Here is a 15,015-nt window from a genome sequence, read left to right as displayed (position 1 = left end):
TCAGTTTCTCCTCGTGAGTGTATGAAGCTGCTGTGGCACAATGTGTGTGTCTGCCTCTTGATAGGTAATGAGCACGTACCTGTCAGGAAGTGGTGTGCAGGATGCTGCCTCAGGTCAGTGTTTGCTGCCAGACGAAGCCTTCCCATGACTGTTCCGTCGTACACACACCTGTATGCTGTCCCCGCTCTCTGTCTGCAGCTTGACATTTGGTATGGTGAAGATAGAAGACACTGAGGGGGGAGAAGATGCCAGCTGATTAGAGGAGCATACTCTAATGGAGAGGGAAACATTTCCAAGGTAGAGGCTCTTATTAAAGAGTAAAACCTGAATATTGATTTGCAGAGAGATAAAGTCTTTTTAGAGTTTTAATATTTTTTCATAAGAATTAGTTTCCGTCAGAGGTATTTGAATGTTGCTCATTTCCTTTTTGATTATGCAAGATTAAGACATTTCTAAAATAACACAACTATAACGTCTCAAATCAGTGCAGAAAGTCAGACAGATGCTGAACAGCTGGATATGATATGAGCTAAGATATTGTTGTGCATTTGTTGTCTATATCATCACTAACTGCAATTCAATGTGCAGATGCATGTGCATGTTTGAAAAAAGATAGAAAATCACCTGCACTAACCCATCCGTTTGTGTGCTACTTAGTTGTTCCTTTCTTCTATGAGAAACCAGACTGTTTGGATGGCGTTGTCCTTCACCTCACAGACTAGTGTGATTTATATAATATGGTCTTCTTTTACAAGGTCGTCCTTGTTTATTTATTATTTCATGTGATTATTCTCAGGCAAACTCTGGAAATGAGATCAACTGTAGTTTTTCTATGATGCAGATTTGGTAAATGGACTGTATTTATTGTCACCAAAACTGTTGGTTAACTGGCTGAAAAAAAAACAAGATGCATCATTTTTTTTTAAGGATTTTGTTTGTTTTTTCAACATTCTATCTTGAGAATAAAATTGTGACAACGCGGGATCCTGTGTTTTTTGGCTGCATCCCCTCAATAACGTTATGATGCAAATAGATTTGAAGGCCATCAATTGGTATTACGTCACTGACTAGAGGTCATTGCAAGATCAACATTTGTGGTGCTTAATCGTGACTGTGAGTTAGCAAGCAAATAAGTAGATGAGACTGGAAAAGAAACATTTTCTTGCCATTTATCAACCACCTGATCACAGAGTTGAGGGACGGAGTATACCTAGTACCTTCTACCTGACAAATTACCACTGCTGAGGGACAGTTTATGGCAGGAGATGAGTATGGTGCTTTGATGCCCAATTTGGGCACTGCAGATGTTGAGTTTGAATTATGGAGGAAGCACAACAAGCATACACCTGCTATTAGTGACATCTGCCAGGTTTTGAGATCATCAAACACTGTCATGAAGATTTTTCTAACAATGCCAGTATCCACTGCCAGTGCTGAGTGCTCCTTCAGCTGTTAACGTTGTTTGAAGACATACCTGAGGAATATGATGACTGACAAACGACCGAGTGGACTTGCACTGATGAACATCCATCATGAGATTCCAATTGATGCGGAGGCCATTATGCAAGAGTTTGATGCAACAGGCAGACGCAGAATAAACTTAAAAAAGGGAGGAATATTATTTCATTTGATGTCATTAAATTAATTAAATTTCATCATGTGGCTTTTTGATTGCTTATTTTAGCAGCTTGCTGTTGGGATATTGAACTGTTGGCAGTTGGTCTTAGACCGTACTATGTACCGAGGGAGTTTGTACACATCGTCGCCATCATTGTTTACATTCAACCACGAGCAGAGCCTGCAGTCGTGTGTGACGTCATTCACAAGATTGCAGCATCCTGATGCATTCATTGCAATATCGGGGGATTCTAACCATGTTACTCTCACCTCTCACCTGACTGGATTCACTCAGTATGTTGACTGTCCCACAATGGAAAATAAGACATTTGATCTGTTGTATGCAAATGTCAAGGAGGCTTACACTGCTTCAGCTCTACCACCCCTTGACAGATCAGATCAGAATCTGTTTTTTCTTCAGCCTACTTCAAACCCTGTGTACTGAGACAGGCTGCAACCACCCGCTCATTCAGGAACTGGACCCCAGAGGCCAGTGAGTGTCTAAAACACTGTTTTGAGTGCACAGATTGGAATGTACTGTTGGAGTCACAGGAACATGATAAAAGCAAGGACCCTGACCTTGATAGAATGGATGAATGTACCACAGACTATATTTACTTCTGTATGGAAGCTGTAATAACATCAACCACAAAAAGGAGGCCTTCAGGGATGGAGACAGGGAGAAGCTCAGGTGTTTGCAACATGAGCTGAAGAGGAGATTAAAGCAGGCGAAGGAGGACTACAAAAAGAAAGTATAGAGGAAGCTGCAGCACAACAACACCAGAGAAGTGTGGAAGGGGATGAGGACCATCACTGACTAGAAAAAAAAGAACAGCCAGGCAACATCAGGTGATGTGGACAAGACCAATGAGTTCAACCTGTTCTACAATAGGTTTGACACAGCTTCACCTGTTCTCTCTCCCACTGCTTCAGCTGCAGCTTCTCCTGCAGCATCTCCTCCACAACCTGACACTGCAGCTGCAACTCCCTCCACACTGGGGTCAAGTCTCCTGTCGTTTACAGCGGAGGTGAGGGCAGAGCTCAAGAGACTACATCCTGGAAAGACAACGGGCCCACATGGTGTGTCGTCCCAGGCTGTCAACGGACTGTGCAGCCCAGCTGACTGAGCCTTTCCAGAGGATCTTCAATTTAAGCCTACAAACAGGGAGGGTCCCGGTCCTGGGGAAACATCATGTCTTGTTCGGGTAACTAAAGTAGGACGACCGGCTGGGATAAATGACCACAGACCGGTTGCCCTCACATCACACATCATGAAGACCCTGGAGTGGCTGCCTCTCCACCTTCTGAGGCCACAGGTTGAACCTGCACAGACCCCCTACAAGGAACATATTGGAGTGGATGATGCTGTCCTTTACATGCTCCACCGGGCCCATTCTTACTTGGATGAGCCAGGTAGTTACATGAGGATTATGTTCTTTGATTTCTCAAGTGCATTTAACACCATCCATCATCCAACCCCCCATTCTTAAAGACAAGCTGGAAGGGATGGGGGTGGATCCCTGTTTCACATCCTGCATTGTATAGTATACTCAAGACTGTTGTTGAAAGACGCATGCAATGTAAGATGGAGGTCATCTTAGACAATACCAACCATCCTCTCCACAACATTCTGGCAAGACAGAGAAGTAGCTACAGAAGCAAGTCTCATCTCAATGCGGTTCAGGAGATCTTTTGTTCCTTCTTCCATCAGGCAATACAACACCTCAGCCAAAGGAAGTGGACTAATCTAATTATTATTGTTTATTAGTGCCACGGGTGCTCAGCTCCGAGGCTCTCCTCTACAGCTAGAATAGCTGAGAGTAGAGGCATCTATTAATATTCCTTGTCGTATTAATAAACTCGTCCCGCAGCTTTGAGAAAACCCCGGTAATATATACATCAAAACGTGCGTCTTGATCCTGAAAGAGGTGCTATGACTTTTTCTGTTAAAATTCCAATTTTTCCAAAAGTTATTCCGAAAATACTGGGAATAAATAATGCATTAGGAATGCATTGGAATTTTTCTTTAAAAACCAACAAAATTTCACCTTTTTTCTACAAAATTTCACCTTTTTTCTGAGTCACCCAGCTCTCTCATACCTGCACGTAGAAATGTGATTCAAACTATAAAACGGAGGAAAACTAATGCTCTCTCCAAAACACAGGAACTGTTTTTACTTAACATGTAAACTTTTCAAACTATGAGCACTCAAAGGAGGAGTGCAAATCACTTTTTCTTCAAAGTTAGAGTGAAAGCGTCAGTTGGCTAGAGTGCGTGAAGCAGTAAAAAATAACCTTTATTTTTATTTTTAACTCAAGCTCACCGCCAAACCGTAAAAAGGAGACAAATAATTATTTTTCAAAATGTAGACATAGTTGTTGGGATTCATAAATTGTAACTTTGACAGGCAGAGTCTGCACAAAATTTAAACGGGGTTGCCGAGTCCGGCAGCAATACCTGTCTCACTCTCATTGACACCTAATGTAATCGTCTTTTTTTTTCAAAAGAATCTCACTCTGTCTTCGCACTGAGCTTACTCACTCATTTTAAGGAATATCTGAATAAAATAGAGACTAGAAACTTCTGGCTTCAGTGTCTGGCACGGTCTTTTCGGTTTTTGAAAAGAAGTAACGGTTTTCTCATAATTTGCAGTTGTTTTGAAGCCATGTAGAAGCAAAATTCTGGCCAGATTTTCACATTGCCATGGCAACGGCAGCTCCTGACCTGTGTGCGTGCGTGCGTGCGTGTGTGCACCTAGCAACCAGATAACCAACTCTCCAAGCTCCGCTAGCTTTACATTAGCTGCATGTTAGGTCTTAAATTACATTTAGTTAGGTCTTAAATATGTAAGTCCATTTACTGCTTCCTTCGTTGCTTTTTTTTTTGTTTTGTTAAAAGAGTGAATGAAGTTGTGACGGTCTCCGCTGAGACAGAGGAGAGGAGAAGCTACTAGCCCTCTCTCGCTGTTACTTCTAGTCGCGTTGCTCTCCTCCCCAGTAATGTTAAATTTAGCACAGAAAAAACATAATAGTGGTAATTTAAATAGCGGTTCATGGGATTTATTAACCCTCAGGGGTCCCTCTCCCTTTTTTGGACATTTTCTTCACTTTTCTTTTTTGATTTGCTGATCATTTTGGCTGTGTTACAGCTGAAGGTATGGATTTCTGCAAGAAAGTGTCTTTTTTGACATATTTTTAAAATCTAATGTCAGTTACTGTTACAGGTCTATTATACACTGGTAACACATTTTGTACCCTCTGGGGTTCCTCGCGTCCAAAAAAGGACACACAAAGAAAATGCTATAAAATCATCATATATCTTATATATATATATCATCATATATATTTTTTTTTTCAGCTTTTTTTTTGCATACATCTCTCAAACCACTTCAGTTCTGCTCAAACCTACCAAATGTTTATTCGTTTTCAGGATTTTAACCCTTTAAATGCCAGTTTGAAGACATGTTGCCTCTTGTTTTATTAAAAAAAAACAACACAGAATATGAGATATTTCCCACATAATACATGGTGGAGGGATGTGATATCTTTTTATATCAGTCTTTTATATCAAGACATTTTTCAAAACCAGAATATGATCAGGGTGACTTTTGAACACTGGAAATAAATCATGTACTCATCCCGGCAGTAGCCCCCGTGGCACTCAAAATTTCCCTGGAATTTTCTAGTTATTATTATTATCAACAATGAGCTAATGGACTCTTGCATGGACAATTTCCCATAGGGGATAAATAAAGTATCTATCTATTTATCTGTCTATCTATCTATCTATCTATCTATCTATCTATCTATCTATCTATCTATCTATCTATCGTTATCTGTTGCCTAACTGATCTTATATTAATGATGCTAAATGAGGGACTCCGTTGCCTGCTTAATGCTGACTTTTGCTGAGTTTTACTTCACGTTTCTCTTGGATATTCAATATAGTATTTAATATTGTAGCCTGTTATTTAGCTGCTGTTGTTGCTTTGCGGGTCTGTTGGTTGGTCTTTGATAGGCATGTGATAGGCTAATCAGAGTTTTATGGTGGTATTGTGTCATAGCTTTAGCGCTAAAAACATGAATCAATCTTTCTCTCTGTCTTTGTGTGTGAAACCTAAAAGTGATGATAGGACTTCCATATTGACCATGCTGCTATTGGACATTGCTACCATTTTTCCATGTTCATGTACCTTATATGCCAAATATGCATGTATATTATATGTAATATAGTTTTTTATTCCAAGATTATCTCTCATGTAGCTAAATTTTTGTCAAAGTGTATACAGACAGTTATTTATGTATACATGTGTCATTTATTTGCACTAGTAATGTCATTCTCCCATATTATTGTCACTCTCATCGTAATATTACAGGTTTTGTTTTGCACTGTTGTTGATTGTTTTTTTTCCACTGGTGTTTCTTCATGTCATTGTTTTTCTTAATGCGTACAGTTTGTCTTGCACCTGTGTGTTCTTTTTTGTGTATTTGTGTTTTTTTTGTATGCCTACTCTCCCTTTAAATTGCCCCCTGGGGACAGATAAAGTTTCTCCAATTGAATCCTTGGAAAATGTAAGTAAGTGAATCTAGAAATGTATGAAATGTTGTATAATGTCTGTGTGTTCAGATTTCATAGGGTTGTGATTTTTTATGCATATTTAAAACTCAAGGTGCTTTCAGAAATTGAGAGGCTGCCACTCCCACCTAAGTTGCACCTGTGCCTCTCACGTCATCCAGTATCTTTACCTCAACTCCTGCCCTCCTGAATAGGTGGCTTCAGGACTTCTGTGCTACAGCAACAGTGGCCAAGACTCATAAACCCAAAGCACTGCTCCATTATCTGGGAGAGTTCCCTTGATTTATGATGATGAACACTGAAGTTCTCATTAAAAGAAGCATATTAAATGGTAACTTCCAGAACCAGAGACTCCTCCTAGTTCACAACTATATTGCTCATTGTTGTTTTCCTTATATTTCAGGAAACAATTGGGATAAAAAGCTGTTTATTTAGCAAATAGATTCACAAACTTGCTCTGTTCTGTGAAGAGCTCGCCCTCTTCTTCTCTGATTGGATGTCAAACCAGTGGATTTTTGCCAGGAGAGCAGAGGAAGTGGAGCACAACTGCTCCATCTAAACACTTTCTTTTGTTTCACTTCTACACATTTAAATCCATCAGAGTCCAGTTTTTTTCTTTTTATGAGGCCTTTGCTCTGACTTCTCAAACTGCAAGACACGCACACACCCTCACACACACAGACACACTCTCACTGAAATCAAATTAAAAATGTCACAATCCAATCCACACAGCAGCAGCAACATCAGAAGCTTCATTGTCTCAGTAATTCTGTCATTGTTCCTGGTTAATCTGTCCGGGTATTGTCTGGATAAATCCATCATACACATGACAATAGAGCGCACAGTGGGCCGTAGGTAACACTGGTCATCCCTGCAGGGATAACATGGGACGTATACAAGTCATCAGTTTATTGATGGTTGATACTGTCGGCCTGTTTATCTGTTACTTGGCTGGTTGCTTAGTACTGGGAGCACTGGGTGTTGTATGCTTCCACTGGGCAGCTTTCTGTGGCTCCAGTCCTGATTACTATGCTGTGGTTGTAGCCAAATACAACCAGAGTAATTAGCCACTTTATCTCACGTTCATTTTTCATTTGCATAATTTTGACACAATCTTCCCGCACAAAAATGCTGCAAATCCACACTCGTCTTCCTCACACACACACACACACACACACACACACACGGAAGATACTTTGTGTTTATCCACTCTTGTCCTCATTTTATAAAACTGTTTTAATTCACTTTCCTCTGTGGTTCTGCTGCTCTGCCTGTGTCACATGTGCATGCAGAGAAGAAAGAATCAGAGAGAGAGAGAGCGAGTGAGCATGACAAGAATCAGAATGAGCCATCTCTCTCTTCTCTCTCCCTCTCTCTGTTAGTGACCGCCGCTTTCAGTCATGACAACCTGCTGGCTGCTGATAAAAGGATTAATAATGCTGAAAAATCCTAATCGGGGGGAATTAAAAATGGAACTCTCCCATTAAAATTACCACCATGTCAGAGGCAGCACACACAGGTCTGCTGAGCAGGCTCCTCACTCCACTAATGAACAACATCTTAAGGGATTGGTAGTGTATGTCTGTGTAGTCTATCAAATAATATGGATATGCAGTCATCTCTGACATAATTTCATGCAATAATCCAATTCTGTAGGATTAATTGAAATATAACCTTTAATACAGCCAAGTGTGAGGTTGTGCTGAAGCCTCTGAACACCCACAGCACACGAGGAAAAAGAAACACGCTTCTGCCACTGAAGATGTTGTATGTTTCTGAGGTGCTGTGTTTTAAAGAAAGCCTCAGTGTGTGTTGTTGTTCTGGGCAAACAATAAGTCAGGAAGAGAGAGATAATCAAACTGAGCGTGCAGCGGCGGACGGCAGAGGTCTGGCTGGGCTTGCAGTCCCAACGGCATCCACATAATAAGACAAGCTTTCTCTGGCATGAAAAAAACAACCCCAGGTCACCGAGAGAGACACAGAGGAGGAGGAGGATACTGAAAGATCCAGAGGAGCTGAGGGAGCTCAGAAAAAAAACCACAAAGGAGAGAGGGGGAGTCAGAGAGAGAGAGAGAGAGAGAGAGAGAGAGGCCTCTTGCTCTCAACTTAACTATCATTATAAGAAAGCAAAAGACCTCTGCACATGTATAGATATTATTTTTCAGCTAATTTGCCCTTTCTTTGAAATAGAAATCACCTAAATTCATTGAAAAACAAAATGCTACAAAGTGCAGAGCAAATCTTCTGAAAAGGCCCTAAAAATGTTTTTAATAATTATAACAAGTCACCCAATACTTAAACACTTATTCACTTATACACATATTCACAATGCGGCCATTTTCCTCTGATATTTTGCTGAGGGTGGGAAGTTTTGAACACTTTAATGTCTCTGAATAAATCCCACGAAAGAAGCTAAATGGTCAAAAAAGTTGACTAGTTTACCAATCCTTTCCTTTGACCAAATTGATTAATGGGCAGATGAAAAAACAGGAGACAGGTACTGGATTGAGGCTTATATCAAGTGGAAAGTTTGCAATTAACATGAATGTCCATGTAAGCGCTTCTTAAGTTGTCAGATGACAAATCAATCTATTAAAGTTATACAGTGTCATGAGGAACTTGCATCAATAATACTACAATATGACAGCAGAGCAAATGCATCACTGCTAACCTTACCCTTCATTGTTTTTGTTGTGAAATGAATTAGCATTATTCTTCTCATCTCTGGTAGGGTTTCACGTTGTGAGGTTATATTTAATGACAGAACCGTGAAGCAAGTGACACACTTCAACAGTTTTGTTTTGATTTCAGTTGAGGATAGCAGTACCACCACTGTCACGGCAAAGGCATATCCTAGTATGTGTAAAAACCAGCCTCCCTACAGGGTACAGGTGATGACATAAGTTAGCAATAAGAAGGGATTCTTTTTTCTCGTCAGATTCTCTACGTTTATGACTTGCAACCTGGAACACAGCGGTACAACATTATCCTGCAGGTGACAGAATTTCAGCTTTGCACCCTCAAAGTGACATCAGAGGAGAATGGCTGCCATGTGAATATAGTCTATTAAATCGTCCATAGAGATCCATACACAGGAGAGACAATACAAAATAATAATATAAAAATGGTTGAGGCTGTTGAAGTTGAGTATAAAGAAGAAAAATGGAAAGTCCAGCTGCACTTTTTATGTCTTGTAAAATCAAGCCTGAGGAAATATTGTGTAACTGGACCTCTTTGAATTTCAATTGAATATCCCTGCTATACAGTTCTATTTTTTACTAATACAATACATACGTTGTTTGCAGTATGTATGTATATATGTATGTATGTATGTATGTATGTATGTATGAGTCTGAGGATTATCAGGCAGGTTCTGGGGTATGTGAGAAGTGTATTTTAAATACATGCATTAAAGTTTATTTGCAGTGGATGTTGGAGGTAGTGATCTCCTGATTATTGTAAACTTTATGAAAATCACTGCCCCCTGTGTGCCTCTCTCTCCTTTCTCTTTCTCTATCTCTCCCCCACCAGACCCCCATATCCCCACTGAATCCGGTTCTCCTCGAGGTTTCTGCCTCTTTAAAGGATCATGTCTGTGTGTTTAGATTTAACTGAGTGTGATCTTTGAGTACATCCATGAGCTGTGTCACAAGCCACTGCTGCATCTGAGAAGTCAGTGAAGCAACAACTCACACCAACATGAACCGGTCTCTTTCACCCTCACGTCTCTGCCTTCATCTCCAGCTGAGGTGCAGCTCAAAGTTTGAAAACTTCCATCATCATATCATAATATATCATATCATGTGCTTGTGACCTGTGACCTTGACTTTAAACAAAGCCCTGCCAATCGTTCTTGTCATATCATCACACAGTGTTAAGATTTGACATTCCCATTCAGTGCTTGTAATGTCACACATTATTCTGTGACTCACATCCAGTAGAAACCTGACAACCATAAAGCACCACCTCAAATGTAAAACCCATCAGCAGAGGCGGGTGGTGTTAGAGCTGTGTAATGGGTGTGTTGGGGTACGTACTGTCCTGCAACTCCCAGAGCCGTGGAGGAAGGTTGCTGAAGTACTCATGGTTCAGTGCTGCCTGGGCCGACAGCCGGTTCTTTGGGAAGCACTGGAGGAACCTGGAGGCCAGCTCCTCAGCATGATCCACGTAGCCCAACCTGACACACACAGACACACACTTCATCAGACATTGAGCACAGTATATACAGAGATACAGAACACAACCACCTCCATTTCATCCACATTTAATACAGAAGAAGCTTCCTTCCATTCATTAATCCCTCTGAGATCCAACTCACAGAGCTGCTGACAACAAAAAACAAGCTTTTTAATTATGCTTAAGGTTTGCTGACTCAAGAGGAAAAAGACTTCTCAGACACACACTGTGAGTGAGAGCAAGCAAAGACGCAGCCAGGACAGAAGCAAAGTGAACATGTGTGTGTGTGTGTGTGTGTGTGTGTGTGTGTGTGTTCGTACGGGGAGTCACTGAACTCATGAACCAGCTCCACAAACAGCGCCAAGGGGGAAGAAAAGATTGAAAATAAACGAAGAGCATTTCAGTCAGTAATTAGGCATCCACTGCATTAAATAAACATGATGTTATTCGGCACAGCCTGTCAGCCCGTCATCGCTGCTGTGCAGCACTCGGAGTTCTTCTCATGTTCTACAGGTTTCTCATGGCTGGCTCCCCAGCCAAACTCTCTTACAGACATTCCCATGGCTCTCAATAGGGATCTCAACTCGACTTATTGGCAGAGAGACAGAGAAAGGATTAATCTCTGCTGCGCTCATCAACACCACTCAGCAAAGAGGCAGATATAAAGTAAATGAAGTCCAACAGGGGCTCTTCTCGCTTCTTTGTCATACAACTGGAACAGACTGTGTAACTCCTTTTAAAGACAAACTGTGAAAACATACTGACCGGAAGTTGTGATTTGTATTTACAAATTGTGTCACGACCAATCTCACAGCACAGCGCTGCTATTTATTTATGAGGTGCTATATGTAAGTACTTTAATTTGAAAGTTCACTCACTGCTAACGAGCTCGTCCCACTTCCTGTTTCCCTGGCTGCAGGCAGATTTCTAATATAAGGTCACTAATATATTTTAGTTTTAAAACTCATCTCTTTTGCTATGTTTACTCCTGCCTTCCAGAACCACTCCAGAATGTTTGAGCCTCCAAAACCAAGACTTTCAGAAAATATCTGCTCAACTTGTTTTAGTTTGAAAATACTGGGGTTGTGTTGTAGTTTGAACGGGCAAAAAATTAGACCTTTGGAAACACTGATGGCTTGCATGCTTAGTGTACGTAAATGGTCTTGTATGTATGCGTTTTCACATGTGTTAGTATGGATGATGGTGGTGATGGTGGTTCTTGCTCTGCTCAATTGCAGAACTGGTACATGGCCACTAAGCCAAACTCACAGACACTGCAGAGCAGAACGAGGACTGCTGTCTCCAGCTCCAATGGTGTGAGAGGAACGCAGCTCTCGCTCTCAACCTAACCAGACACAGAACCAAACCAACTTTACTAGCCAATCAGAAGCAGAGCGGGGCGGGTCTTGGCAACACTGGCAGTGTAGGATCCAGCGGCTTGAAGGAGCAGGGCGCTTGTTTCTGCACCGTGTGCTCGAGGAAGCTGCTACCTGCCACCAGCAGTAAGAAAAAGTGCTCTCTCGTCATGAATTGGACCCATAAAGCTGCTGTCCGCGCACTCCAACATACAACTACGTTACCGGGAGCAACAGTTACGGTTGACACTCAGACATCAATGACTGACCATGTCTGCGATCAAAGATATGTGTGCATGTTCATTGCTGAATATGATTTGTCCTTCACAATTTCTTGATTTCACTTTAAACTTCAGTTTACCAGTTCTTTAAGCACTTCAATGTTACTGTATTTTTTATCTTCAATATTTATTTATTTCCCATTATTATCTGTTTTTCAGAAGGAAACACGTAAACGTTGCTATAGTTTTGCAGTATTGTTTACAGTTGTCTTTTACATCGCACATACTTTTATATAGAAAAATGGTGCAAAGCACATATTGTATAGATGCATATCTTTTTTTCCAAATTCTAATTATCCAGAGGTTTTTCAAAGTTGCTCGCACTTTAGAGCTGTTGCACTGTTACTGTTAACATATAGTCATTTTAGATAATCTGTGTAGTGTGCTACCTACCTTTGACACTCATGTGCCTTCATCAAAATCAGTCTAACAACCCCGGCAGATCATCCACTCGTCGCCAGATTATAGCCTACATACCTAAGCCTGCATCTGTCTCCCTGCTACAGATCCAGAATCCACACTCAAGCCTTCAGATCATCGCCCTGACTGCCTGTACAATTCCTCATCCCAGCGTGCCCAATAAAACTGTCTTTTAAACCTACTCGAGCTCTGAAGTCTGCTTTTGGGTCCAAACCTTATTCAAAGACTAATTTTTCCTCATTATGTTGATAGAAAATGTAATTACTTTTCCTACAAAACGTATTTGATGTTGCAGTTTAGTTGTACAGAAACATAATTTTGTTATAGAGAGAGTTGATTTACAGACATGTTAAACCTGAGACAGTCCAGTCCAGAAATAGATTTTTTAAAAGCTGCTATAAACAGGAATATTTCATGTATGATATGAAATAATTTTTCATCAGAATTACAATTATCTTGGGGCGTTGTGTGGCGTAGTGGTCTAAGCAGGCGCCCCATGTGTAGAGGCTACAGTCCTCGCTGTCCGATGCGGGACACTGCCATCAGGCTATACAACACCCCAGCCAAAGGATGTGGACTAATCTAATTATTATTGTTTATTTAGTATCAACTGTTATTATTATTATTATTATTATTATTATTATTATTATTATTATTATTATTATCATCAACAATGAGCTAATGGACACATGAATTTCCCCTAGGGATAAATAAAATATCTATCTATCTATCTATCTATCTATCTATCTATCTATCTATCTATCTATCTATCTATCTATCTATCTATCTATCTAATCAGGTAATTTGACCTAGCTGTGTATCCCCTTCCTGCATTCAGAGGTTGCCATGGTGACAATGCTGTTCATCTGTCTGGCTGCTTACCTTTCTTTATCTCTGAAAAAGGTAGCACCTGGAAAACATTTGTTAAAGGTAATCCACCAATCAGAATGAGCTCCAAAAGAAGTCCATCAATTAGAATATATGTAAGATGGAGTCAGTTGGATTTTAAAATGAAATTAACAGCAAAATGTTTCCTGCCCATCTACCTGTCTACCTTTCTATGTGTCCGTTTGTGTGTGTGTGTGCGCTTGTATGTGTATGCACGTGTGTGTGTGTGTGTGTGTGTGTGTGTGTGTGTGTGTGTGTGTGTGTGTGTGTGTGTGTGTGTGTATGTGTGTGTATGTGTGAGAGAGTCTGGCTGTTGAAGACAGAGAGCTCATACAAACCCATGGGAGAAAGGGGTCAGTTAACCTCTCAAACTCCTGCCATTTAATACAAAACAGTACATAATATCAGCAAACTTATCACATGGTCAGCGCCACAAGACTCTCCTGAACACCACTTCGTGGTTTTTGTGTTTCTAGAGCCAAAAATGGGAAAATAGGAGCAAAAGAGTCGGTTCTGGTTTTCTCCTGAAGTCCTCTACTGAATTTGTATTGCAGTCTATGGGAGAGAAGGGTGCTTGCATCACTTGGAGGGTCACTTTTCAAATTCTAAGGTAGACATTTTGTATGAAACAGGACAAATTTGTCTACTAATGACGAAGAAATTATGTGTGAAGAGCAAAATATGTGGCCGTAAGGACACAGATTTTTTTCAGACAAATTTTAGACCTTCTCCCACTCTAGCGATGATGTCATTCACTCTAGCCATGAACATTCCATGCAGTACACACCCATTATAAACTGATAATGACAAAAAAAAAAAAGCTTAGAACTAAAACTGTGATAAATTAAAAACTGTATAAGATATCAAAATGTTGAATAATGGTTAAATAGCTGAAAGTCTTGTGAACAGTTTAAAGTTGGAATGAAGTCCGTGGCTGAAAGTATGCTGAAGTAGTTAAAATTCAAAGAGGCTGAAGTTTTCAAGGATTTGAACATGGTCTCAAATCTTTATTATTAGGGTGAAGCCTCAGCCTTCACACTAAATATAAAGATCTGAAGAACAATAATGTGAATGCCTCAGCCTCCACATTAATAATAAAGATTTGAATAACAATAGTGTAATGCTGACTCAGCAAGTATGCAGAATAATAATACAGTTTATACCGGTATGTCAGTGCTATTGTATTGCAGGCACATAATAAGTATGTATGTATCCACAACAGTCCTGAGTGAGTCCAGACTCCTGCCAAGCACAGACCCAGCCTTTTTGACCAGTCCAGTCACCTTGTCTTCATGTTGGTCATGCTGCTGCCCCAGAAGACTGTGGCACAAAAATGTACACTGGCCACCACTGACTGATAAAACATGTACAGCATTTCACTGCAGACGTAAAAGGACCTGAGCCTCCTGAGGAAAAAGAACCGGCTTGCCCCACATGGTATCCGTGTTCAGGGACCAGTCCAGTTTACTGTCCAGGTGCACACCTAGGTTTTTATAAGTGTGCACCACCTCAATGCCCTTCCCTCGAATGTAGACTGGCTGAAGGTTGGGCCTAGACCTCCAAAAGTAGATGACCTTCTCCTTGGTCTTGGAGGTTTTCAGAAGGAGACAGTTCTTGTCGCTCCATTCACTGAAGGCCATCATCAGATCCCTGTACTCCTCTTCCTGCCTGTTTCTGATACACATTTGAATAGCTGTCCAGT

General features: G+C 40.7%; 1 protein-coding gene across 7 annotated transcripts in view; it reads right to left on the bottom strand.

The window, feature by feature from the left end:
* cdk14 (cyclin dependent kinase 14) overlaps positions 1 to 15,015 on the bottom strand; it is a 298,616-nt gene that overhangs the window by 86,454 nt on the left and 197,147 nt on the right. For all 7 annotated transcript variants that reach the window (XR_008828208.1, XR_008828207.1, XM_056380004.1 and 4 more), the window contains 2 exons: positions 10,231 to 10,370; positions 80 to 230 (listed from right to left, as the gene is read on the bottom strand). Coding sequence is in view for 5 of the 7 variants with exons in the window: in XM_056380004.1 (XP_056235979.1) it covers positions 115 to 230; positions 10,231 to 10,370 (256 nt within the window). In the remaining 2 variants the exon portion in view is untranslated. The remainder of the gene's footprint in view (positions 1 to 79; positions 231 to 10,230; positions 10,371 to 15,015) is intronic.

This window comes from Seriola aureovittata, chromosome 7 (genome assembly GCF_021018895.1).
Source record: "Seriola aureovittata isolate HTS-2021-v1 ecotype China chromosome 7, ASM2101889v1, whole genome shotgun sequence".
NCBI lineage: Eukaryota > Metazoa > Chordata > Actinopteri > Carangiformes > Carangidae > Seriola > Seriola aureovittata.
The sequence above is the reverse complement of the archived record's forward strand: the minus strand, read 5'-3'. Positions and strand labels throughout refer to the sequence as shown.